At 53.2% G+C, this 24787-nt stretch overlaps 4 protein-coding genes and 1 non-coding gene across 5 annotated transcripts; 3 read left to right on the top strand and 2 right to left on the bottom strand.

The window, feature by feature from the left end:
• Positions 1–3221: 3221 nt before the first annotated feature.
• CUNH11orf98 (chromosome unknown C11orf98 homolog) lies at positions 3222–8330 on the bottom strand. Its single transcript, XM_056131676.1, has 4 exons — positions 8235–8330; positions 7964–8088; positions 3626–3723; positions 3222–3544 (listed from the first exon to the last, which is right to left on the bottom strand). The coding sequence occupies exons 1-4, from the start codon at positions 8271–8273 to the stop codon at positions 3435–3437; spliced, it is 372 nt and encodes a 123-aa protein (XP_055987651.1). The 5' UTR covers positions 8274–8330; the 3' UTR covers positions 3222–3434.
• Positions 8331–8425: 95 nt separating this feature from the next.
• On the top strand, positions 8426–10129 carry CSKMT (citrate synthase lysine methyltransferase). The gene is made up of 3 exons (XM_056131674.1): positions 8426–8434; positions 8749–9040; positions 9233–10129. Exons 2-3 carry the CDS (start codon positions 8974–8976, stop codon positions 9883–9885), a joined length of 720 nt encoding a protein of 239 aa, XP_055987649.1. The 5' UTR covers positions 8426–8434; positions 8749–8973; the 3' UTR covers positions 9886–10129.
• On the top strand, positions 8517–8665 carry LOC130040081 (small nucleolar RNA SNORA57). Its single transcript, XR_008794979.1, has one exon. It is a non-coding gene; the product is annotated as a small nucleolar RNA SNORA57 (small nucleolar RNA).
• Positions 10130–10994: 865 nt separating the features above from the next.
• On the top strand, positions 10995–11688 carry LOC130039777 (ubiquinol-cytochrome-c reductase complex assembly factor 3). Its single transcript, XM_056131677.1, has 2 exons — positions 10995–11184; positions 11275–11688. The coding sequence occupies exons 1-2, from the start codon at positions 11068–11070 to the stop codon at positions 11407–11409; spliced, it is 252 nt and encodes an 83-aa protein (XP_055987652.1). The 5' UTR covers positions 10995–11067; the 3' UTR covers positions 11410–11688.
• A 7525-nt stretch (positions 11689–19213) lies between these two features.
• Positions 19214–22858, bottom strand: UBXN1 (UBX domain protein 1). The gene is made up of 10 exons (XM_056131827.1): positions 22853–22858; positions 22658–22745; positions 22489–22542; positions 22245–22351; positions 22064–22133; positions 21283–21474; positions 21151–21202; positions 20669–20785; positions 19450–19642; positions 19214–19340 (listed from the first exon to the last, which is right to left on the bottom strand). The coding sequence occupies exons 2-10, from the start codon at positions 22714–22716 to the stop codon at positions 19291–19293; spliced, it is 894 nt and encodes a 297-aa protein (XP_055987802.1). The 5' UTR covers positions 22717–22745; positions 22853–22858; the 3' UTR covers positions 19214–19290.
• Between the last annotated feature and the right edge of the window lie 1929 nt (positions 22859–24787).

Raw genomic sequence — 24787 nt, forward strand, 5'->3', positions numbered from 1 at the left:
TCCCCAGCACTTTAGAGAGAGAGAGAGAGACAGACAAACAGACAGACAGACAGAGAGAATAAGGATGCTATAACCATGGGGTGAAAAGTCATCAGAACTAGGATTAGTTATGAACTATAAAGGGAAAAGTTGTCTTAACAGCTAGGAAATCTGACTCACTTAACCATGTTTCTAGGGTTTGTTGTTTGGGGGCCACACCCAGCTGTGCTCCTAGTGTGGCCTGGGGGACCACATATGGGTGCTGGGTATTGAACCAGGATTGGCTGTGTACAAGACAAGCACTTTCCCTGCTACAGTATCGTTCTGGTCTCTTAAATAAGTTTCGGTATCTAGAATCACCAAAACTGAAATAACACAGATGCTACATACACCCCAATGGAATGTGGTCGAGTACATCCAAATTGTAGGACAGCCTTAAATAAGACTGGACATTTCACACATACCGTCTAACAGTAAAGTAGGTAAGGTGCTTGCCTGGCATGTGATCAACCCAGATTCAATCCCTGGCACTCCATATGATCCCCCTTACCCCACAAGGAGTGATCCCTGAGCACAGAGCCAGGAGTAAGCCAAGTATCACCACTATGACCCCAAACCTACCAAATATAATTTTAATATAATAAAATCTTATGCAAACACAGAAAATAAAAAGTCATCTAAGATAAGGTAGAGGGTCCTGTTCCGGACTGAAGGAGACTAAATAGGCAAGACAGTCACATGCAGTGTGATCACTTGGAGAAACAGCTTTGAAGAGAGATAGGACAACAGAAAGGGCACGTGCATTGCACAGAATGACTGGGGTTCGATCCCCAGCATCTCTTATGGTCCCCTCAAGCATGGCCAGGAGTGATTCCTAAGAGCCAAGAGTAACCATTGACACTAATAAGAATTTAAGGAAAAAATAAATAAATAAATAAAAGCATATTAAACAAAACAAAAAAAAGTAACCACTGAGCACTACCGGATGTGACCCCCTCTCCTCCTAAAAACATTGTACTGGTGGTCAGACAGTACAGTTGGTAGGGTACCTTCCATGCACGTGGTCGACCTGGTTTGATCATGAGTACCCCATATGGTCCCCAGAGCACTATCAGGAGTGATTCCTGAGCACAGAGCCAGGAGTAAGCACTGAGCACCTTAGAGTGGGGCTCAGAAAACCAGTATTTTTTTTTTTATTGAATCCTGTGAGCTACAATTACAAAGCTTTCATGTTTGAGTTTCAGTCATACAATGATCGAACACCCATCCCTCCACCAGTACACATTCTCCACCACCAATGTCCCCACCTCAAAAAAAAAAAACAATAATTTTATGGGTCTTGTGTATCTTGCCCACAAGGTAAAGCCTGGCAAGCTACCTCTGACTTATTTGATATGCCACACACAATAACTAATCTCACAATTGAGACATTACTGTGCCAGCTCCAGCAAATCCATGAACAACTGGAAGATAGTGCTACAGTGTATTACCAAGCAATTAACTTAGTAGCACTGTAGCACTATAAGGGGGCCCAGTAATGTCTCCATCCCATCCTGAGACTTGTTGTTGCTGTGTTTGGCATATGGAATACGTCACGGCTAGCTCGCCAGGCTTTGCTGTGCAGGCGAGATACTCTCGCTAGCTTGCTAGGCTCTCCGAGAGGGGTGGAGGAATCGAACTTGGGTTGGCCACACAAGTTAATTCCCAAAAAGTGCTTTCTGGTAAGAAAGGAACAGAATGATAGTACAGTGGGTAGAGTGCCTTGTGCATGTGGCTGACCTGCATTGGATCCCCGGCCAGAAACCCTGAGCACTGTTGGGCGTGGACCTTCCACCAAAAAAAATTTTAGAGGGCCAGAGCGATAGTGCAGCAGGTAGGATATTCGCCTTGCACACGGCCGACCTGGGTTCAATCCCCAGCATCCCATATGGTCCCCTGAGCACTGCCAGGACTAATTCCTGAGTGCAGATCCAGGAGTAATCCCTGAGCGTCACCAGGTGTGATCCAAAAGCAAAATACTAATAATAAATTTTAAAAATCTTTTAAAGAAATGTTTTAGGGCTGGGCTCTGGTTTATGGTAGAACACATGCATTGTGCTGTAAGGCCTTGATGCAATCCCCCATCCCACAACAAAAATTAAAAAAATTTAAGATTACTATCTTAAGGGTAGGGGTAGGGACAGAGCTGATATAGTACAGGGGATAAGATGCTTCCCTTGTAATGCAATGTGCCAGGTTTGATCCCTGGCATACCACTAGGGGTCATTCCTGAACAATGTTTTTAATGTTTCTGTTTTTTTCTTTTTGGTTTTTGGCTTTTGGGTCACACCTGGTGATGCACAGGAGTTACTCACTCTTGGCTTTGCACTCAGAAATCACTCCTGGCAGTGCTCAGGGGACAATATGGGATGCTGAGAATTGAACCTGGGTCAGCCGCGTGCAAGGCAAACGCCCTAACCGCTGTGCTATCGCTCCAGACCCAGTCCTGAGTACTCTGGACTTTGCTCCCAAACCCAACAAACAGGAGCCTGGATGAATAACCCTAATCCTAAACCAAAATAAACAAATACCAAATATAACACTGGGCCCAAGCCCTCCTCAGCTGGTTAAATCAGGCAGGGAAAGAAGAGGTTGTTTATCGGTTTTGTTTTTGTTTGGGGGCCACACCTGGCAATGCTCAGGGGTTCCTCCTGGTGGTGCTTGGGAAACTATATGGGATACCGGGAATCGAAGCCGCATTCTATGGCTCTGAGCCCAGCAAGAAAAGGTTTTCTCTTTCAACTCCCAGCCCGGGCTTCCGACCAACAGGATTTTCGGAACATTAGCAGGTAATCTTTGGTGATGATTTTATAGAACGCAGCCCAGGAAGCAGAACCAAACATGGCCAAAGTGGTATCTGACCGGGGCTGGAGCGATAGCATAGCGGGTAGGGCGTTTGCCTTGCACGCGGCCGACCCGGGTTCGATTCCCAGCATCCCATATGGTCCCCCGAGCACCTGAGCACCGCCAGGAGTAATTCTTGAGTGCAGAGCCAGGAGTAACCCCTGTGCATCGCCAGGTGTGACCCAAAAAGAAAAAAAAAAAACCCTACACACATAGGGGTCCCATCTCCCTCTGGCCACGGTGCCCCCAGAGAGGTTGGCTTCTCATTACCTCCGCTCAGATCAGCTCTTGGCTCCTTCCAGGACAGCCTGCCTTTACCCAGCACCCACATTCCGACACTGAACCTCACACACCTCAGAGGCAGTCCAGGGCTTTATTACAAATGGAGCTGACGGCTGTGCACAGTGGGGCCGTGTCCAGCTAACTCCATGCAACACATCCTTCCCCGCGAGTCCCGTTCTGGAAGCCCAGAGCCTGCCCGGAAGAAGGCAGAGGGAGAGCGAGCAAAAAACGGCTTGGGCACAAGTCCTGGTTCCAGCTGCGAAGCTTTGGGCCTCCGTGCTGAGGGGTCCTTAGCTCTCATCTCCCAGGTCTTCCATGTCTACATCTTGGGGGGCTTTTGGCTTCTTTTGTCTCTTGGGCTGCGGTTCGCTAGTCCTGACTGGCTTGGGAGGTGCTTCCACTGAGCAAAAGAAGAGAGAGAGTATTAAAGGCAATAAATCCAGATGGTGCCTGTACCCCCACTCTGAGCCCCCGGCCTCACCATCCATGGCTGCTTTCTCTTTCTGGGCAAGTCGGATCTGCTGCAGGAGTTTTCTGCGCTTCTTCCCAGACAGAGTGATGTTGGCACGGGAACTGGACCTGAGGAGATGGCAAAGTGGACGGCCAGCTTAGAGGCGAGGGTAGTGGCACAGTGGACATGAGAAAAATTGATTTTTTTTTTTTTTTGCTTTTTTGGTCACACCTGGAGATGCACAGGGGTTACTCCTGGCTCTGCACTCAGGAGTTACTCCTGGCGGTGCTCAGGGGACCATATGGGATGCTGGGAATTGAACCCGGGTCGGCCGTGTGCAAGGCAAACACCCTACCCGCTGTGCTATCTCTCCAGCCCCCAGCAATGAGAAAAATTGAGCCCTGTCCTTCCTGTTCTTTTTTTTATTAAAAAAATTTATTTTTATTTTATTGAATCACCATGAGATCGTTACAAAGCTTTCATGTTTGAGATTCAGCCATACAATGATCGAACACCCATCCCTCCACCAGTGCACATTTTCCACCACCAATGTCCCCAGTATCCCTCCACCCCCATCCCAATCCTCATCCTGCTTCTGTGGCAGACAATTTCCCAATACTCTCTACCTTGTGGCATTATGTTTTGGAGCTTTTTTTTTTTTCCTTTCTAGGTCACACCTGGCAATGCACAGGAGTTACTCCTGGCTCATGCACTCAGGAATTACTCCTGGCAGGGCTCGGGGGGACCATAAGGCATGCTGGGAATCGAACCCGGGTCGGCTGCGTGCACGGCAAACATCCTACCAGCTGTGCTATCACTCCAGCCCCAAGGGAGGGGACATTTTGTTCTGCTTGAATGTTCCCACCATCATTCAAGCCTGCCTGCCAGGGACAGACGCTAGAAAATTTATTTTCCATTGATCATTTTGAGTATCGTGAGAGCTCACGCAGCCACAGAAGTGGCCACGTGCATCTGGAATCCGAGATTGTAAATAATTGGGTTCCAGAGACATCTCTGTAGGGCACTAATCCGTTTTTGCTGACCCCTGTTCTTAAGGAGGAGAGAACTAGGTCCCTGTCACCCTATTTCCATCATGAACAGCCAGGCAGCCAGAGAAATGAGCAGCTCCCGGGAATAGACTGCTACTATGAGATTTGTGTGGGATAAGGGTGGAATAACCCCCTACCTTGTGGCTGCAGAATCGGCATGGAGCGCTGACGCTGCTAAGTAAGGAGTGTGGTTAAGGAATTCGGGCTTCTGGACCCTCTCACCTTCTGCCTGTGAATGCCCCAGCCCCCGAGATATACTCAGCCCCCACCTTTGTTCTGGGCCCAGAAAAAGAAGATGAACTCCATCTGGGTCCAGTGTGAATTCAAGTGTGAATAAATCCTACTTCTAAAGCTTTGTGAGTGATATTTGGTTTTTCCCAGTGTGACCAGGTCATAATCCCACAACAATAAAGCGTCTGCCTCACATGTTGGGGGACCTGTGTTTGACCTCAGCACCGCATGTCCTCGAAGCCCACCCAGCACCCTACTCCCAGTATATATCCCACAAACGATGGATTGATCAATCAGACATCCAGGTGAACTTGAACCTTTCTGGTTGTTGAAGGCCCTAGGACTCGTATCACAGAATTATTTGAAAATCGGGCACTCAATTAATGAGTTAAATCTCTCCGGGGGTGTGGAGAGGGGGATCTCTCCACGGGGCCAATGAAATAGTACAGCAGGAAGGGTGTTTACCATGCACGCGGCTAATCTGGATTTGATCTGTGGCACCCCACATGGTCCCCTGGGCACTACCAGGAGTGATCCCTGAGCACGAGCCAGAAATAAGGTCTGAGTACTGCTGGGTGTGACCCAAAACCCAAAACCCAAAACAAAACATGTGTCTCCCAGTATGTAAACATCAAGTTTCCTTGATACTAATCTCAACACAGATCTCAGAAATAAGTATCAAATGAAGTACCCATAGATGGGATATACTGATGGCTTGAAGGGCTGGAGGACATGTTTTGCAATGGAGTATCCTGGATTTGATCCCCTACACCTCAAGCATCCCCTAGCAGCCGTGGAAGAGCTAGAGGAGGACCTGAGGAGGTGGGGCCTTCGAGGGGGATGGATCCTGACAGCACCATGGGTGGCCCAAAAACTTTACTCAATAAAAAGGATCAGAGGGACCAGAAAGATAGTAGGTACAGTGGGAAGGGTGCTTGCTTTGCACATAGACAACCAGGGTTCGATCCCCAGCATCCCATCTGGTCCCCTAAGCCTCTCCACGAGTGATCCCTGAGTGCTGAGCCAGGAATAAGCCTTGAGCATCGTGGGGATGACCCAAACACTTCCCCTCCCCAAAATCCATAAATAAAAGAATCTGAGACTGTGATTCAATTATAAAAAGCAAATTAAAAAAAAATAAATAAGGGTGGTGGTGGTGGGAGGGATACTGGGGTCCTTGGTGGTGGAGAATGGGCACTGGTGGAGGGATGGGTACTCGATCATTGTAAAACTGAAACCCAAGCACAAAAATTTGTAAATCTACAATTGTACCTCATGGTGTTTCACTGGCACTGTCTGCACTATTCTCCCACTGTTCACCGATTTGTTCGAGCGGGCCCAGTTACGTCTCCATTGTGACAATTGTTACTGTGTTTGGCATATCGAATATGTCACGGGGAGCTTGCCAGGCTTTGCCGTGCAGGAGATATTCTCGGTAGCTTACCGGGCTCTCTGAGAGGGGCAGAGGAATCGAACTCGGGTCAGCGGGGTCGGTCACGTGCAAAACAAATGCCCTATCCTCTGTGCTATTGCTCCAGCCCATAGTGTCTAGGAGAGTTGAGATTTTGTCTTCTATTCTCTTATTACTGAGTTGAGGAATGTGGAATCCAGAACGTGACCACCCTGCATTGTTAGTCATCAGAGCTGCTGTTAATAAATAAACAAATAAAAGAATCTGAGAGACGGGCTGTGAGAAGCCTGCTTTACAATGCAGGTGACATGAAAGTGGTGACCTGTGACACTGAGCCTGAACCCGCAGGACCTGGCATTCCTTCCAGGTAAGTCCATAGTGCCACCCGCAGGTCACTGAGAACTACTGGATGTGGAAAAATTATCCTGACACATTTGGTGAGTGAAGAATTTAGAAGAGAAAAATTTTCTCAGGCCCAGAAAGATAGCACCGGAGTAAAGCTCCTGTCTTGCATGCAGCTGAACCCGGTTAGATCCCCAGCACTACCTACACACCCCCGTGCACCTCTACAGTGACCCCTAAGCACAGAGCCAGAAGTAAGCCCTGACACCACCAAGAGTGATCCCTGAGCAATCCCCCCACCAACTTTACTGTGTAAGTTTCCACTTAAGCTAAAGTTTTAACTTAAATTTAAAATATTTCATTTCATTTTTTTTAACTTGAAGGGGTGGGCTGGAGTGATAGCACAGTGGCTAGGGTGCACACGGCCGACCTGGGTTCGATTTCTCCGTCCCTCTCGGAGAGCCTGGCAAGCTACCCAGAGTATCCTGCCCGAACGGTGGAGCCTGGCAAGCTCCCCGTGGTGTATTCGATATGCCAAAAACAGTTAACAAGTCTCACAATGGAGGGAGACGTTACTGGTGCCCACTCCAGCAAATCGATGAACAACGGGGGGACAGTGCTACAGCGCAACTTGAGGGGCACACCAGAGGTGTTACAGGGCTACGTAGGGCTGGTTCCAATCTGGGAGACCATGTGATGCCTGGGGACTCTTGCATACAAAGTATGCCCTCAGCCCCACATCCCAAATGTATTTATTTACCAAACCACAAATACCTGAACAGAGATCTCTAAAGAATAGTCAATGAAGGGCTGGAGTGATAGCACAGCTGGGAGGGCATTTTTACCTGGCACAAGGCCGAACCTGATCCCCAGCATCCCCTATGGTCCTCCAAGCACCGCCAGGAATAATTCCTGAGTGCACAGCCAGGAGTAACCCTGAGCATCGCTGAGTGTGGCCCAAAAAGCAAACAAAAATAAAATAAATAAATAAATAATCAATGAAAAAAGGCAGCATTCCCAGGATGAGAGACCTTGAAACTTAGATGCAAAAAATGCCACGCGTGCCTTGGGGGAAAACCCACTCGGTTGTACGTACACGTCACGCGCGTGCTGGCGGATGGGTTAAGAACCCACGTGAGTTTATGAACGTCCGGCGACTCCTGGGCAGGGCATGGGAGTGGGCGGCTCACCCTGGGACTCCCGGGGGGATCCGAGCCCCCAGAGACAGACTCTAAGATGTTGGAAAGCAAGCAGAGCCGCGTGCACGCCGGCGGCTCGGGAGCAGGGGCAGGGAGGTAGGAGCCGGTCCGGGCATGCAAGGACGTGAGCACTCACGCGCGTTTCTTGAGGTGGTGCCGCGTGATGAGCCCCTCGTCGACCACCGCCCCGACCACCCGGTGCTTGAGGCGCCGCTCGCGGGTCAGCATCCGCCGGCGCTTGAACAGCTTCTTCTTCAGCTCCTGCAGCAGGGGAGGAGGGAGATGCCAATCAGACGGAGCCGGGGCTCCGGGGTCCCGCACCCACCCATGTCATCGGGGTGAGACCGGCAGGCTCCGAGGGCCCGGTTAGACACCCAGGCGGGGAGGGGGGGATTCCACCCAGTCACCGTGCGCGGACGGTTGATCTTCCCTCCCGGGCACCCCATGTCTGCGCGGTCACAGCCAACTCCCCGACCGGCGTTTCCGCTCTGCGCCGGCGCCGGCCACGCCCCCGACCCTCCACGAGCCAATAGCAGATAGGGGGCGTGGCCTAGCTGTATATAAAGTCGCAGCCGGGCAGGACCTTTCTTTCCGGAGCGGCTGCTTGGTAATGATCCTCGTGGTTTGCTTTGCTCGCGCTGCAGGCGTGCGGGAGGGTTTCTGCGGGGAATCTGGGGCGGGGGGTGGACCCTCCTTTTCTTGGCGGGTATCGGGCGTGCGGTCCCGATACCCGTAATGTTCGGAGGCAGAGGGCAAGGGCGCCTCGCCCCTCGGCGTCATGTCTTCGGTGCCGGCGGCTTGCCATCCGCCGGTTCTATCCTCAAGCGCCGGGACACGTCACTGCAGCGGGACAGAGCGAGGCGGGCTCGGCGGGCACCTCCTCCTCGGGTCCCCTAAACACGCTCCTCTTTATCATTTCAGGCCCCAGCAGCCGGAACTGTCGTGTGTCCTTCCCCCACCCCATCCCCGCCTCGCCGAGCGTGGCAACCAATAAAGACCGTTGTTGTGTACCGTGGTCGGTGTGTCCCGAGTTCTGTGTTTCCGCGGCTGTCGCCGGGCGTGGTAGCGCGCGGTGTTCGCGGCGCCGGGATCGTAAAGGCGGCCTCGGATCCCGTGGCACTGCCAGAGCTTCCCCGTGGCCTCGGGATGGCAGCGCTGCGCGGAGCGCTCCGAGTGGCCACGCTGACGGCGGGGGCGCGCCGTGCCGAGTCGGGTACGCACCGGGGGTGGGGGGGGCTGGGGGTGGGTGGGCAGAGGGTGAGGTCAGCGGGTTATCGGATCCTTGGTTGTCTGGGCCCTGGCCCTGAAGTGTCCGTTAAGGCCCCCGAGGAACATTGCGTCTCCTTTGGTCGCGATGGCGCCGCTCAGCCTGCCATGTGACAGCCCCCTCCCCACGTGCCCACAGGCTCCCTGGCCAGTAGCTGTCTGGCTGACCGCCGCCTCTGGGATCAGCTCCATGCCCGGCCCCGACCGGGTAGCAGCCCCACCTTCGACTGGTTCTTTGGCTACGACGAAGCCCAGACCCTTCTCCTGCCATTTCTGCAGAGGGCACCGGCAGCGGGACCAACGCGGGTGCTGGATGTGGGCTGTGGCACCTCTGGCCTGTGCATGGGCCTCTACACCAAGTGCCCACACCCTGTGGATGTGCTCGGGGTGGACTTCTCTCCTGTGGCCGTGGCTCACATGAACAGCCTTCTGGAAGGTGGCCAAGGTCAAACATTGTGTCCTGGGCACCCCACTTCCCGCCTCCGCTTCATGCAGGCGGATGCCAAGAACCTGGAGCCAGTGGCGACTTCCGGCTTCTTCCACTTAGTGCTGGATAAGGGCACCTGGGATGCCGTTGTCCGGGGTGGTCTGCCTGGAGCTCACCAGCTACTGTCAGAATGCTTGAGAGTCCTAAACCCCCAGGGAACCCTGATTCAGTTTTCCGATGAGGATCCTGACGTTCGGATGCCGAATCTGGAGAAAGGTTCCCCGGGCTGGACTGTCTCTGTGCAGGAGCTTGGCCCCTTTCAAGGCATCAGCTACTTTGCTTACTTGTTTCAAGGTCAGCAGTAAGGGTCAGGCCGTGGTAGAGGAAATGCTTGGACACCCTGGGTTTAATCCAGGCACCAAAAATAAAGCTATTTTAGGGGCCAAAGAAGTAGTAGAGCGCTGGCCTTTAGACAACCAAGGTTCTATTCCTGGCACCCCATATGGTCCCTGAGAACCAATAGGAGTGATTCCTGCCTGAATGCAGAGCCAGGAGTAAATTCTGAGCATCACAGGGTGTGGCCAAAAATTTTAAATAAAGACTTGATTAAATTGACCCTACAATTTGAGTGAGAGCTTTCTCTTTGTAAGATAGTTGGAAACTGGGGGATTGAGTCCAAGTTTTCAAGTTACTTAGTTGGCTATACATGCTAAATGAATGTTTGATGTCCCAGTTCATAGACCTGGAGACGAACATTCTGATATGTAAGACACTTAGCAAAGCCAGGGATAAGATGTATGCTGAATAAAGAAACAAATGGATTTTTTTGTTCTTTACTCAGAACATCCATCTAAGCTGTGTCTCTGACCCGCCTACTTTTCTTAGGACACAGCTGTAGATGCTCACTGTCAGCTAGCTCACTCCCAGCCTAGCTGGAGGGACAATGTAGTGATGGGGACTGAACCCCAGGCAGTGGGCCTCATTGACCAACACCCACTTAACTTGATCCAGTGACTTAACATTTTTTTTTTTGGCTTTTTGGGTCACACCAGGTGATGCTCAGGGGCTACCCCTGGCGAGCCTCGGAGGACCATATGGAATGCCCAGAGACTGAACCCAGGTCGGCTGCGTGCAAGGGAAACGCCCGGGCCAGGCTGTTACTATCACTCCGGTTCTGTGACCTAAACTTTGAGCCTCGTTTTTCTCCCATAACAGATGTAGAAGATTGTGAGGCCAGAGAGATGGTACAAGAGTTAGAGGTGTCTTTCAATTCGGTTGGGGAATGTATTTTTTTCCCCACTTAGTCCACGCTGTCACCTCTTTTCCCCACGCGCTCAATCGTCTAGCTAAATCAGTCTTCAGAGGAGGGCGCTCTAGATACCCAACGTTTCGCGGATCAGAACCTCTCTAGCCCAGCTCTTCTCAATGGTTTGCTCAGTAGGTCGCTCTAGCCGGCTCGGTGGGAGGTCGGGGAAACGCCTAGACTACAGCGGCGACCTTTCTAGGCCGCGGGAGGTTGGGCAGGGCGGCTCGCTGGTCGCGCGGTCATGGCTCTGCGCAAAGCGCTGATCCTGGGCGCGCTGATGGGCACGGGGGCTGGCGTGGGCTCAGCGCTCTTTGTTCTCGTCACCCCCGGAGAGCAGCGGAAGCAAACGATGCTGAAGGTGGGAGGAATCCAAAGTGAGAGGCGGGGGAGGCGGGTGGGCAGCTCCTGGCTGGGTCTCGAACATCCACGTTCCCTTTGCTGCCCCTAGGAGATGCCGGAGCAGTACGCGCGGCACCGGGACGAGACGGCCAAGATCAATGAATTAGTGCTGGCCAGGCTGCAGGAGGCCGCGGCCACGCAGGAAAACGTGGCCTGCAGGAACAACTGGCTGGGCGGGAGGTAGCGCGGACCTGCGCTCGGCTGCAGAGCTGGACGCCCTCCGGGTTCCCCTTCTCCGTGGGCTCAGCGTGGAGTCCGGACCCGGGGTGCTGCGCCCAGTTAATCAGAGTCAGGCTGGAAGAGGCCGGTGCTGTCACTCTGTGATTCACGTTACAGCTCCCCCCCACCCCCCAAAAAAAGAACTGCATTGACTGCTTTTTATCGTCCACCTCCTGATCCCCGGGTGTAGGATGTGAACAACTTTGGGAACCAATAAAATCCCTTTTCTCCAGCTGGAGTATGAGCCCTGCGGTCTGGCACCCATAAAGGCCTGGTGTTTTGGGGGGTGCTTGATGACTCAGTTCTTGTCCTCCACGTGAGACCAGCTTTGTAACCTTGGCAACCACGATCTCCAAACACAAGTGGCATCATGTGATCTGTTGAGGGTGTACTTCCAGGAATAACCGGGCAACTCTGTTTCGGGGATCACACCCAGCAGTACTTAGGGCGCACACTCCTGGCTGTCAGGGAACTTTCTGGGCAGTGCTGGGGAACCGGGGATGGAATCAGCTTGGGCAGTATTGTGCAAGGTAAGGGCCAGTGTTCTTTCCAACCCTACTTTTTTCAAGTAAACAGTTTGATTGCAGGAGGGTACTAATTTTTTTTCTTGCTTTTTGGGTCACACCTGGCGATGCACAGGGGTTACTCCTGGCTCTGCACTCAGGAGTTACTCCTGGCGGTGCTCAGGGAACCATATGGGATGCTGGGAATCGAACCCGGGTCGGCCGCGTGCAAGGCAAACGCTCTAACAGCTGTGCTATCTCTCCAGCCCTAGGAGGGTACTAATTTTAAGGAAAACTTGGAATTTTCCAGGAAGGTCAAAAGTGGGCAGGAGCAATAGTAAAAGCAGGTAGGGCCTTTGCCATGTGCTCGGCTGACCTGGATTCAGTTTCAGTCCCTAACACTCCATATGGCTTCGCCAAACCCTGCCAGGAGTGATCTCTGAGCACAGAGCCAGGAATAAGTCCTAATTACTGCAGAGTGTGCCAACCCCACCATAAAAACAAAGGGGGTGAGAGTTAAAAATAAGATAAAGACCCTCCCGTTGATCATCAATTTGCTCGAGCGGGCCCAGTAACATCTCCATTGGAGACTTTGTTGTTACTGTGTTTGGCATATCGAATACATCACGGGGAGCTTGCCAGGCTCTGCCGTGCGGGCGAGATACTCTCAGTAGCTTGCCGGGCTCTCTGAGAGGGGCAGAGGAATCGAACTCGGGTCGGCCATGTTGGCTGCGTGCAAGGCGAACGCCCTACCGCTGTGCTATCCCTCTAGCCCAGAGTTAAAAATATAATAGAAAATACATGTTCTGGGGCTGGAGCGATAGCACAGCGGGTAGGGCGTTTGCCTTGCATGCAGCCAACATGGCCAACCCTGGTTCAATTCCCAGCATCCCCTTTGGTCCCCCGAGCACCGCCAGGAGTACTTCCTGAGTGCATGAGCCAGGAGTAACCCCTAAACATCGCCGGGTGTGACCCAAAAAGCAAAAAAAAAAAAAAAAAAAAAAAAACATGTCCTAAGTGATGATACCCTGCGTGAGGTGCAGTAAAGGAAATGAAGCACCCAGAGTCAGAATGCAGGTGGTTCATGTGAAATGTATCCAAGCACCATTCTTTTTTGGTTTTAGTTTTGGGTCACATCAGTGGTTTTTAGGGCTTACTCCTGGCTCTGGGAATTAATCCTGGTAGACTCAGAGGACCAAATAGGGTGCCAGGGCGGCATTCTTTTTTCTTTTTTCCTTTTTTTTTTTTTTTTTTTTTGCTTTTTGGGTCACACCGGTGATGCTCAGGGGTTACTCCTGGCTCTGCACTCAGGAATTACTCCCATCAGTGCTTGGGGGACTGAATGGGATGCCAGGGATCAAACCTGGGTCTGCCTCATGCAAGGCAAACGCCCTACCAGTTGTACCATCGCTTCAGCCTCCTAAGCAGCATTCTTAAACTAGAATTCTGGAAAATCCTGTCATGATAGAGGACACCTTGGGTCTCTGCCTTCAAGTGAGGTTGGCCAGGCCCTTCCACACAGACACGCACCCATGTATCTATGGCCATCATTCACGGTTGCTAGAGCAGGCTTGGATGGATGAACTTGGATGGGGTAACAGCCTGCTTTGAGTCAGGAAAGAGTCTCAATTCTAGCCTGTGTTCGGGGTGGTTGTGAAGAGATGAACTTAGAAATTCAAGTTGTGTGCCTGGCCCGGAGTAGCCTCTTAGTGAATGGAACTAGTGGGTTTTTTCCTCCTAAGGTTAGTTTCTGGTCTCTATGGGAGAGGTGACTCAAAAGGGAACAAAAAGCTGTCAATGCAGGGGCTAGAGTGACAGTACAGCAGGTAGGGCTTGCACAAGGCTCACCCGGGTTCTGTCCTTTGGTCCCTGAGCACTGCCAGGCCTGATTCCTGAGTGCAGAGCCAGGAGTAAGTCCTGAGCAACACCTGGTGTGGCCCAAAAAAAAAAGAAAAAGGAAAAGCTGGCTGTGTGAGGGCTGGAGCAATAGCACAGCGGGTAGGGCGTTTTGCCTTGCACACGGCCAACACAGGTTCGATTCCCAGCATCCCATATGGTCCCCCGAGCACCGCCAGGAGTAATTCCTGAGTGCAGAGCCAGGAGTAACTCCTGTGCATTGCCAGGTGTGACCCAAAAAGAAAAAAAAAAAAAGCTGGCTGTGTGAGGTTGTCGCCCCCCACATCCAAACCAATTCCAACTCACTTTCCCATCTCTCCGTTTGGGGGCCACACCCCCAGGGGCTACTCCTGGCTCTTTTGCTTGAGGTCACTTCCAGAGGTTCTGGGGTGCCATGTTCTGGGATGGCACCAAGCCTCCAGCCTGTTGAGCCACGCCTCCGCCTCTAGCAGCCTTCCTGTGTTTATACTTGGTTTGGGGGTCACACTTGGCAGTGCTCAGGGTTTACTCCTAACTTTATACTCAGGGATTATTTTTAGCTGGGCTCCAGAGACCATATGTCATGCCAGGGATTGAAGCCTGCCTGGTCAGCCATGTGCAAGACCAGCATCCAACCCACTGTACCGTATCTCCAGCCCCCAGCAACCGTTTTTTTCAACTGCAATTTTGAAAATGCAATGTTTGAAAGCTGCTCAGAATCATAGGACATAAAACACACAAGGATTGGTGCTGGAATGTTTCACTCAAGAAACCCTGCCCTTAACGCTAATATAAAACACAGTACTCAAAAGTTTAAAAAAAATATTAAATAAACACAAAGGGATGGGTTTGAGGAGAGAGGTCAGTGGACTGGAGAAATTAATGTAGCATGCTGCTGGCCTGGGTTTGGATCTCCACTGCCCCTTGATCCCCTGCTGTATTTTCTCTCCAGACCCACTCTTTTGATTTGTTTTTGGGCCAAACGCTGCAGTGGTCAGGGGTTATTGTCTGCACTCAGGGATCACTCCTGGTGGCCTCAGGGGAACATATGTCATGTATCCAGCCCAGGTCAGCCATAGGCAAGGCAAAGGCCTTACCTGGCTCCGCACTAAAAAACTACTCCTGGCAATGCTTGGAGGACATTATGGAATGCCAGGGATCGAGCCTGGGTCAACTGCATGAAAGGCAAACACCCTACCCGCTGTGCTATCTCTCCAGTGCTATGGCTCTGGCCCCCCTCCTGCCCCTTTTATTTATTTTTGCTTTTTGGGTCACACCTGGCGATGCTCAGGGATTACTCCTGGTTCTGCACTCAGGAATTACTCCTGGCGGTGCTCAGGGATGCTGGGGATCGAACCCAGGTTGGCCGCGTGCAAGGCAAACGCCCTACCTGCTGAGCTATCACTCCAGCCCCCTCTGCCCCTCTTTTTTTTTTTCTTTTGCTTTTTGGGTCACACCCAGCGATGCACAGGGGTTACTCCTGGTTCATGCACTCAGGGAATTACTCCTGGCTGTGCTTGGGGGACCATATGGGATGCTGGTATACGAACCTGGGTCGGCCGCGTGCAAGGCAAATGCCCTACCCGCTGTGCTATCACTCCAGCCCCCTTCTGCCCCTCTTTTAATAAAATCTTAAGATAACTTTTGTTGTTGTTGTTGCTTTTTTGGGTCACACCCAGCGATGCTCAGGGGTTAGTTGTGGCTCTGCATTCAGGAATTACTCCTGGAGGTGCTCGGGGGACCACATGGGGATGCTGGGAATCGAACCTGGGTTGGGCCGCGTGCAAGGCAAACACCCTACCCGCTGTGCTATTCAATACTCACTCCAGCCATTCAATAAAATTTTATAAGAGGGCCAGAGAGTACAGCACACAGGGCGCTGCCTTGCATGTGGCCAACCTGGGTTCAGTCCCCGGCACCACAGAGGGTCCAGTAAGGACCGTCAGGAGTGACCTCTGAACACAGAACCAGGAGCAAGCCCTAAGCACTGCTGGCTGTGGCCCCATAAAACAAAGCGGGAAAAGAGAACGAGTCACTGTGTGCAGCCACTGGATGTGCAGAACACCTCTGCCAGATTTTGTTTTCTGAAATTTAATTTTTTTTTTTGGAGCACCTGGGATTAAAGCCACAGCCTCGCAGATGCAAGTGGAAGACTTTACTGCTCAGCCAAGTGCCTTGTCCAAGAACCAGGGACACATACTCGCTATGTGTGACCCTGACACATTGGCTTTTCTTTCATTTTTGTGTTTAAACATGAGGTGTTGGGGATCAAGATTGAGTTCTCCCTATAGCTTTGTGACTGCTTTCATAGCCATGGAATAAAAACACGCTGAAATATTAAGTGTTGGAGGTTAAAAGGAACTTGGCGATTCAGAGCCCTCCCTGGTGTCTGGACAGGCTTCACTACTGCCATCTGGGTCTATTTGGACAAGTCTTGTATGTGGCTACCGTGTAGACATGAGTAAGGCCAGCTAGCTGGTTTTTTTTTTTTTTGGCTTTTTGGGTCACATCCAGCGATGCTCAGGGGTTATTCCTGGCTCTACACTCAGGAATTACTCCTGGCGGTGCTTGGGGGATCATATGGGATGCCGGGGAATCAAACCCAGGTCAGCCGCGTGCAAGGCAAACGCCCTACCCACTATGCTATTGCTCCGGCCCCCAGCTAGCTGTTTTGAGGAGCCCTAGTTCAAGTTCTAGCCCCGCTTGACCCTAAGCCCAACCAGGAATGACTCCCAAGCACTGAGCCAGGAGTAGCCCTGGAGCACACTGGGTACAACCCAAAATACAAAATCAGGCTGAAGACACAGTACAAAGGTTAAAGTACTTGTCTACCATGCACCACAGGCCTGAACCTGGTATGAATCCTGGCACCACATACAGCCCTCAGGCAGAGAGGGCTAAGAACTGGCAGGCGGGTACTGCAAACAAAACATTATAGTTTTTGACTTATTCAAAAATATTAATGGGGGGGCCAGAGAAATACTAACACGGACAACCCAGGCTTGATCCCCGGCATCCCAGATGGTCCCACAGGCACTGCCAGGAGTAATTCCTGAGTAATTCCAGAGCCAAGAGTAAACCCTGAGCATTGTCGGGTGTAGCCTAAAATAAAAAAAAAAAAAAAAAAAAAAAGGAATGGAAGGGAGCTGGAGTGATAGCACAGCGGGTAGGGCGTTTGCCTTGCACACAACAGACCAGGGTTTGATTCCCAGCATCCCATATGGTTCCCCGAGCACCGCCAGGAGTAATTTCTGAGTGCAGAGCCAGGAGGAACCCCTGAGCATCGCTGGGTGTGACCCAAAAAGCAGTAAGAAAAAAAAAAAAGAAGCAATGGAATGATTATCTCTGAAAGAGATAAGCGTCCCACTGCATCTTAGCACATATGAAACACTTGGGAGGAGCCGACATGAGAGCACTGTGGTAGGATGTGCTTGCAGGCCCCTGTTCTATTCCTGGCCCATAAGGTACCCCACCCCGAGCACCGCCAGCCAGGAGTAATTTCTGAGTGCAGAGTCAGGAGCAACCCCTGAGCTGGATGTAGACCAAAAACAGTATTAAAAAAAAAAAAAAACACTTTGCGACGGGTGAGAGCAATAGTACAGTGGATAAGGCCCTAGCCTTGCACGTGGTCAATATAGATTGGTCCTTGCTACCCCATATTCACCTCATCTTGTCCCACAAGCCCACCAGGAGTGACTCCCAAACACTGCGGGGTACTCTGGGAGTGATGCCCAGGAGCTATTTCTGGTTGGAAGCTCAGGAGTGCTCCTAGAACTTTCTTCCTCTTACTTGGGGATAGGGTGCACCACACCTGAGCAAGCTATTCATGGTTCTGTGTTTAGGAATAACAGCCCCGCAGTGTTTAAGGGAACCATACGTGGTACTGAGGATTTAAACCAGGGAACCACATGGGATGCCAGGGATTGATCCCAAGTCTGCCACACGCCAGGGAAATGCCCTACCTGCTACGTTCTCCAGACCCTGACCTGGATTTTATCCCTGGTATCCCATATGGTCTGAGCCGCCAATAATTTGAGGGCAAAGCCAGGAGTAAGCCTTGAGCATAGACTGCTTGGTCTCCAAATAAAAAACAAATCAGGGATGCAGCCACATGCAAATAATTATGTGCCTTATTTCCTGCATTAACTCTTTGGCCAAGCCCTAAGCACTTTAAACTATTCATATTAAATAAATACTCACACTCTGTGTAGTCCAAGAAAGGAATTAAAAAACTCCCTAATTCTCTGGGCCCGAACAATAGTATAGTGGGTAGGACATATCGCTTTGCATGAAGCCAACCTGGGCTCAATTCCTGGTACCCCATGATCCCCAAAGCCTGCAGGGAGTGATCCCTGAGCATGGAGTCAGGAGTAAGCCCTGAGTACAGCTGGTTGTGTTGTGTTAGTTAAAAGAACATCCTCTTGGGAGCTAGAGAGATAGCTTAATAGGGTGAACAATTTTTCTTCTTTTTGGGTCACACCCGGCGATGTTCAGGGGTTATTCCTGGCTTTGCACTCAGGAATCACTCCTGGCAGAGCTCAGAGGATCATATGGGATGCCAGGGATTGAACCTGGGTCGGCCATGTGCAAGGCAAACTACCTTCCCCGCTGTACTATCCTCGAGCTCTAGGATCAGCAACTGCTCTGCATGGAGGCCTGGGTTCAAGCACCAAAACTGGCCAGAAGCAATATCCATGCAGTCTGGAACAACCCCTAAGTTCAGGTATTTTTGTTGTTTTGAGCACCACAGCTGGTGATTCTCAGGGGATAATGGTGGCTCTGAATACAGGAATTTCTTCTGGTGGTGCTCTGGGGACCATACAGGATCTAGGATCCTGGGGATCGAACCCAGACTAGCCACATGCCAAGGCAAATGCCCAACCTACTGTACTATATTACTCAAGACTCTGTCCCTAAGTACCTCTGCCTCGGCTGGAGTGATAGCACAGGGGGTAGGGCGCTTGCCTTGCACACGGCTGACCCAGACGAGCCAGGTTTGATTCTTCCTCCCGTCTCGGAGAGCCTGGCAAGCTACGAAGAGTCTCTCACCCATACGGCAAAGCCTGACGAGCTCCCCGTGACATATTCGATATGCCAAACACAGTAACTAGTGTCACAATGGAGACGTTACTGGGCCCACTCGAGCAAAATCAATGAACAACGGAAGGACAGTGACAGTAACCATTGCCTCGGACCCTCCCACCCTCACCCCCCAAAAATCAACAGAGGAACAGGGTCTACTGTAGAAACCTTTCTGGAGCCCGGTGAGGGAAACTCGCAACAGAGAACTTGCCTTGCATGGAGGGTACTGGATTCGGTCCCCAGAACCACAGGACCCTTTGTTTTGCCTGAGTTTTCTCCCTCCCTGCACTCAGGAAGGAGCCAGGCACATACAGAACTCAGAGGGTCTCTTTATTAGGAAGGAGAGGTCAGTGCTTTATCAAAGATGGGGGAGGAGGGAAAGCCTCTCAGCTGGGACATTTCTTGGCCACAATGAGGACAGCGGAAGGCACAAGTCCTGAAGATGAAAGAGAAAGAGTCAGACCCTGACACCCCCCCGCCCAAGGCCGTTCTCCAGGGCCCCCCACCCCCTGGGCTCAGCCCCGCCCGGGGTGCGGATGTCATACCCAGCTCCTGCAGAGGCCGCTCCATGTCAGCCTCGGAGAAGGCCCGCCGGGGGAAGCCACTGAGCAGCTGCACGGGGTCCTGGCCGCCGCCGGGCTCCTCGCCACGGTGCAGCTCTACGTAGAGCCTCACGGCTGCCAGCTGTTCCCGAGCGCGGAAGGTCTGTGTCAGTGACGTCCCATCTGGCAGCCTGACCTGGGGGGTGAGGCAGAGAGACTCGGAACTGAGCCGGGGGACGCTGTAAGAAGCAACACAGCAGGCGGGACGCTGGCCTTGCACACAGCCCACCCAGGTAGGATCCTGGGCACCCCGAGATGGTCCTGGGGCCCACCCCGAGTGCAGAGCCAGATGTCATCCCTGAATGCAAGGCCAGAAGTAAATCCTGAGCACCGCTGGGTGCGGCCTGAAAACAGACAGAAGTGAGGTGCCCAAGAAAGGAGAGAGCAAAGCTGGTTGCGCCTTCCTCCGAGGCTGACTGAACTAGCACGTCAACAATCTAAAAAACTTACAAAACACACAGTTGAGGCCGGAGTGATATTACAGCAGGTAGGGCGTTTGCCTTGTACGCAGCCGACCCGGGGTCCAATCCCCGGCATCCCATATGGTCACCCAAGCACTGCCAGGAGTGATTCCTGAGTACAGAGCCAGGAGTACCCTGAGCATCACAGGGTTTGACCCAAAATAAGCAAAAATAAATAAATAAGTAAGACAAACGGTCACTCACGCTCTGCCTTCAAATCTCCCGGGGCCAGAGAGAGAATACAGCAGTATAGCAAGTATGATTCTTGCCTTGAGGCAGAAGACAGTTTGATCCCCAGCATCCCTTCTGGTCCCCGACCAGAAGAAATCCCTGAGCGATGAGCCAGGAATAAAACCCTCAAGCATAGCTGGCTGTGGCCCAAATACCAAAAACAAAGAGACTCCCCACTTCGCACAACTTCAGAGACAAGATTATCTCCATAACCATACAAACAGCTGTGTGACACACAACAGAAATACACCAAGAAGTAGACAGGAAACTGCTGAGCATGGGGGGCGGGGATGGATTTAAACAAGACTCTGGCCAGTGAAATCTGATCTCTTTCCTAAGCAGAGGCAGGATGGATTTCAAGGCAGTTGAAGGGAAAGTTTTGGCAGAGGGAACAGAACTGAAAAAAGCTTGGCCCAGGCTACCGCAGAGGCCAGCATGGGGGTCCCAGCAACCCCGCAGGCCGTCAGTACCTGGATGCGACACTGGTCATACTCCCGCTTGGTGGGAGGCTCCTGGCTGGGAGAGGAGGGGACAGGCCCCGGCTCTGCTGATGGTGCGGAGGGCTGAGAGCCCACACTGCCGCCGTACTGCCGGACAAAAGTAACGCTAGATCAGCACCTGGGGGAGGAGGGGGCTTTTCCAATACTGAAACTGGGGGGTGGAGGGTGGGGGGGGTAGCTAGGCCGTGTCTCCTTTGTCACCCCCAAGAGTTCCCCCAGTTGGGGCTGGAGCAGTAGCAAAGCACGTAAGGCGGTTCGCCTTGCACCTGGCCAACCCGGGTTCGATTCCCAGAATCCCATATGACCCCCGTCCTCCCCCTCCCACCCTACCACGCCCACGCAACACTGCCAGGAGTAATTCCTGAGCGCAGAGCCAGGAGTAACCCCCTCTGCAACGGCCAGATGTGACGAAAGAGAAAAAGAAAAAAAAAAGAGACTACCCAGTCACCGACCTTCTTGGCTCTCTCTGCTTTGTCCCTTTCAATCTTTTCCCGGACTCTCTGTCTAGAAGGTAGATGGAAGGAAAGCCGGTCAGAGGCAGGCAGCACCCCTGGACCCTAATCTCCTCTCTTAGCCAACCAGACCTGGCCGCCAACTCCTCGGCCTTCTCCCGCCTCCGCTCCTCGGCCGCCCGCCGCATCTCGTCCTCCTGGAGCCGCTGGCGCGCGGCCGACAGCTCCTGCCCTTGTCTCCGGCGCTGCCGCTCCCGCTCCAACGCCTCGCGCTCCTCGCGCTCCTCTCGCTCCCGCTGCTTCTGCGCCACCAGCTCCAGCATTCTGCGGTGCAGCGAGAGAGAGAGAGAAAGAGCTGGACCCGGGGCCCCGGCTGGGGAAGCTGATAACACACGGCGCCGGGCCAGAAAAAAAATCAGGGAACGGGGAGTTCCCAGAGAGTGGACAAAGAGGCAAAACGCGGCCACGCAGGCCAGAAGGATCGGGAAGCTTTGCGGTGCCGCTGGGCGCCGTAGGGACTGGGCGGCGGCGAGGACCTTCACAACTGCCATGCGCGGGACGTGGGGAAGGCTATTGCCTCCCTCCCGGCCGACCTAGGTTCGATCCCCGACATCCCATATGGTGCCCCAAGGCTCACCAGGAGTGCTCCCTGAGCACGGAGCCAGGAATGAACCCTGGGCACCCAGGGTGATCCCCCGCCAAAAAAAAAAAAGGGGGAGGGGGCTGGAGCAATAACAGAACGGGTAGGGCATTTGCCTTGCACACAGCCGACCTGTGTTCCATTCCCAGCATCCCATATGGTCCCCCGATCACCACCAGGAGCAAATCCTGAGTGCATGAGCCAGGAGTAACCCCTGTACATCGCTGGGTGTGACCCAGAAAATAGCAAAAAAAAAAAAAAAAAAAGTCATACCTCTTCGTCTGCTCCTGTTTTTCCTCTTCACTCAGTCCGGGCTTGCCTTCGCCGGCAGCCGATCCAGATCCTACACAGAAGCAACCAGCCCGTATTATTATTACCTGCTCGCGCCCTCCGGTGCCCTCCCCCGCCCCCCGGACGGGGACACCACGCGCGAGGTCCCTGGGCCGTGCACGACCTTCGGGGCCACTCTGCTCCGAGGCAGTGGGCTCCCGGCCCAGGACGTGTCCGAGCGGGGTGGCGAGCGGTTCATCCACGTCGGGGTCATCTTCGTGCTCCATCAGCCTGGCGGCGGGGATGGAGGGGGGAGGGATGCGGGGGCGGGTGAGCTCGGAAGCGGGTGTCCACCGCCCCCGACCACCACCACCACCACCACCACCACGGCGCGCCCCCCACCCCCCGCCCCCGCGCCGGGCGCTCACCAGTCCATCGCCGCCTCGATGCCCTGGTTGCCTGTGAGCGCCAGAGCCTTCTCCCTGGGGGGGGGGCAGAAACACCGAGAATAGCGCCCAGAGGCCGGCCATGCTGGGGGCCGGACCCCGGCTGGCGACCCCCGCGGGCCGGGGCGTGGGGGGTGGGGGGCTGCCTTACGCGCGTCCCCGAGGGAAACCCATCTCGATGAGACTCTCGAGAGCCGTCAGCTCCGCCATGGCGCCGCCACCGCCGCTCCCGCGGGGGACCTGCAGCGAACAGGGGGCGGGAGAGGGCCGGAGGGGCGGGTCAGCGCGCGCCGCCCCCTCCCGCCCTCCCGCCCCCGCCGCCCCGGAGCGGCCGCTCCCCGCTCACCCCGGCTCCGCAAGCGGCCGCGGACGCCGACGAGAAGAAAGCCGAGGGAGGCGGAAGTGCCCGGCTCTGTTTGGGTCACGTGGGCCGGAAGTGGACGGCGGCCGCGGGGAGCCACAAAGCCGCGGCGAAGCCCCGCGCGGTCGCGGCGAGCCCGGGTGGGCGGGGCCGGGGAGCCCCGAGCGGCTTGGCTGGCCCGGGGCCCGGGGCCCGAGTCCCGGGCGCCTGGGCCAGCGACACGGAAAGGGCGCGTGCGGGAAAGGGGACGGAACGTCAGCGCTCAGCGCAACCGCCTGGAAAGTTACTCGGCCGAGTGGCAACTCGGGAGTGTGGGAAACATAATTACAGCGGGGAGGGTGTTTGACTCGCCTGCGGGTGAGCGGGGTGGCATCCCCAGCAACCCGTTATGTGTGCCCCGAACCCGCCAGTAGGGATCCTTGAGGGCAGAATCAGGAGCCACCCCTGAGCACCACCCAAAAAAAAGAAACCCGGACTGAGTGAAGAGGAAAAACAGGAGCAAGTTTACTTTTTTTTTTTTTTTTTTTGCGTCACACCCGGACATTGCACTCCTGGCTCTGCACTCAGGAATCACTCCTGACGGTGCTCAGGGGACCATATGGGATGGGATGCTGGGAATCGAACCCCGGTCGGCCACGTGCAAGGAAAACGCCCTACCCACTGCGCTATCACTCCAGCCCCCAGCATTTACTCTTTTTGATGTAGGCAGATAGACAGGGAAGGGCCCTGAGCAATGAAACTTAGATCAATAAAAATTCTAAGCCTGATCCACCCTATGGATACGGAAGGAAAACAGAGAATAAGACCTTCAGCAGCTGACTTTGAGGCGATTCGACCTCTCCCCAAGAAGTTCCTCAAACCCTTGGACCTCTCCCTTAATCCGATTAACTTTAGTGATTCAACTCCAGAATACTCCAGAAATGTCCGGGATCAAGACAACCCGAAAAGAGCCTATAAAAGTCACCTTGAACTAGGGAAGGGTGCACGTATGCTTGCCCAAGCCCATGTGCTTCTTGTGCCCATGCGGCTAAATACATGCGGTGCCTGAGCACATGTGTCACCCGCATGTCCCCTCTTGAGCTGTGTACTTTCATGCTTTCATGTCTGATGCTGGGATGTGTGTAGGGGCTCTCTCCGCCCTTGGAGAAGCCGGGGTTCACTCTTTAATGTCTCTCTCTCTCTCTCTCTCTCTCTCTCTCTCTCTCTCTCTCTCTCTCTCTCTCTCTCTCTCTCCCCTCCCTCACTTCAAAAACTGTCTAAATAAAATCTGTTTGACTTCACTGCTTGTCTACTGCTGAAGTTCTTTTCTGTGTGCAAAACAAGAAACCAGTAACCCTGGATCCCAGGTTGCAGAGGCGGATGAAGAGAAAGTGACCGTCTTTCTCTCCTCAGGGGTTCCACCTACATCATTTTGACCAGCTCAACACCTCCAGGGAATTGAAGCTTGCTCATACCCAGGCGCTGAATGCCAAAGGGCAAAACCCTTTTTTGTTTTGTTTTGTTTTTCATTGAGTCACTGGCATGATACACATTTGCAAAGTTGTGCAAGATTGGGTTTCAGTGATACAATGTTACAAGTCCCATCCTTTTACCAGTGTAGATTTCCCTCCACCAAAGTCCCCAGTTACTTTCCCCTCCCTGCCTGCCTGCGGGTGTGGCAAACACTTCTCTGTGTGTCTCTGGCTGTCTCTGCCTCTGCCTCTCTCTGCATTATGGTTTGCAAAAACACATTTTGATCCTGGCATCACCAAAAGGGGGGAAACCAAGCCATTCAGTTTGGCCTTTTCCCCCAGCCACCCCATGATTTTTACTGTTGTCAATAGAGCCCCGGCTGCAAAGTGAGAATAGCAATAGAATCCAACTGTGGTGCCTGGCTAGACGGGATTGTGTAAATGTTGGTAGTTTGCAACTTCATCTCTC

Source organism: Sorex fumeus, unplaced genomic scaffold, assembly GCF_029834395.1.
Source record: "Sorex fumeus unplaced genomic scaffold, SorFum_2.1 ptg000093l, whole genome shotgun sequence".
Classification (NCBI taxonomy): domain Eukaryota; kingdom Metazoa; phylum Chordata; class Mammalia; order Eulipotyphla; family Soricidae; genus Sorex; species Sorex fumeus.

Coding starts and splice junctions, on each gene's coding strand:
- CUNH11orf98 (XM_056131676.1), bottom strand. CDS start 8,273: ATGGGGTGCCCGGGAGGGAAGATCAACCGTCCGCGCACG. Junction 3,724..7,963: donor CACCACCTCAAGAAACGCGC/GTGAGTGCTCAC, acceptor CCATCTCCTCAG/GTCCAGTTCCCGTGCCAACA. Junction 3,545..3,625: donor AGAGAAAGCAGCCATGGATG/GTGAGGCCGGGG, acceptor TCTTTTGCTCAG/TGGAAGCACCTCCCAAGCCA.
- CSKMT (XM_056131674.1), top strand. CDS start 8,974: ATGGCAGCGCTGCGCGGAGCGCTCCGAGTGGCCACGCTGACGGCGGGG. Junction 9,041..9,232: donor GGCGCGCCGTGCCGAGTCGG/GTACGCACCGGG, acceptor ACGTGCCCACAG/GCTCCCTGGCCAGTAGCTGT.
- LOC130039777 (XM_056131677.1), top strand. CDS start 11,068: ATGGCTCTGCGCAAAGCGCTGATCCTGGGCGCGCTGATGGGCACGGGG. Junction 11,185..11,274: donor GGAAGCAAACGATGCTGAAG/GTGGGAGGAATC, acceptor TGCTGCCCCTAG/GAGATGCCGGAGCAGTACGC.
- UBXN1 (XM_056131827.1), bottom strand. CDS start 22,716: ATGGCGGAGCTGACGGCTCTCGAGAGTCTCATCGAGATGGGTTTCCCT. Junction 22,134..22,244: donor GGAGCAGAGTGGCCCCGAAG/GTCGTGCACGGC, acceptor GCTTCTGTGTAG/GATCTGGATCGGCTGCCGGC. Junction 21,475..22,063: donor AAACAGGAGCAGACGAAGAG/GTATGACTTTTT, acceptor GCTGCACCGCAG/AATGCTGGAGCTGGTGGCGC.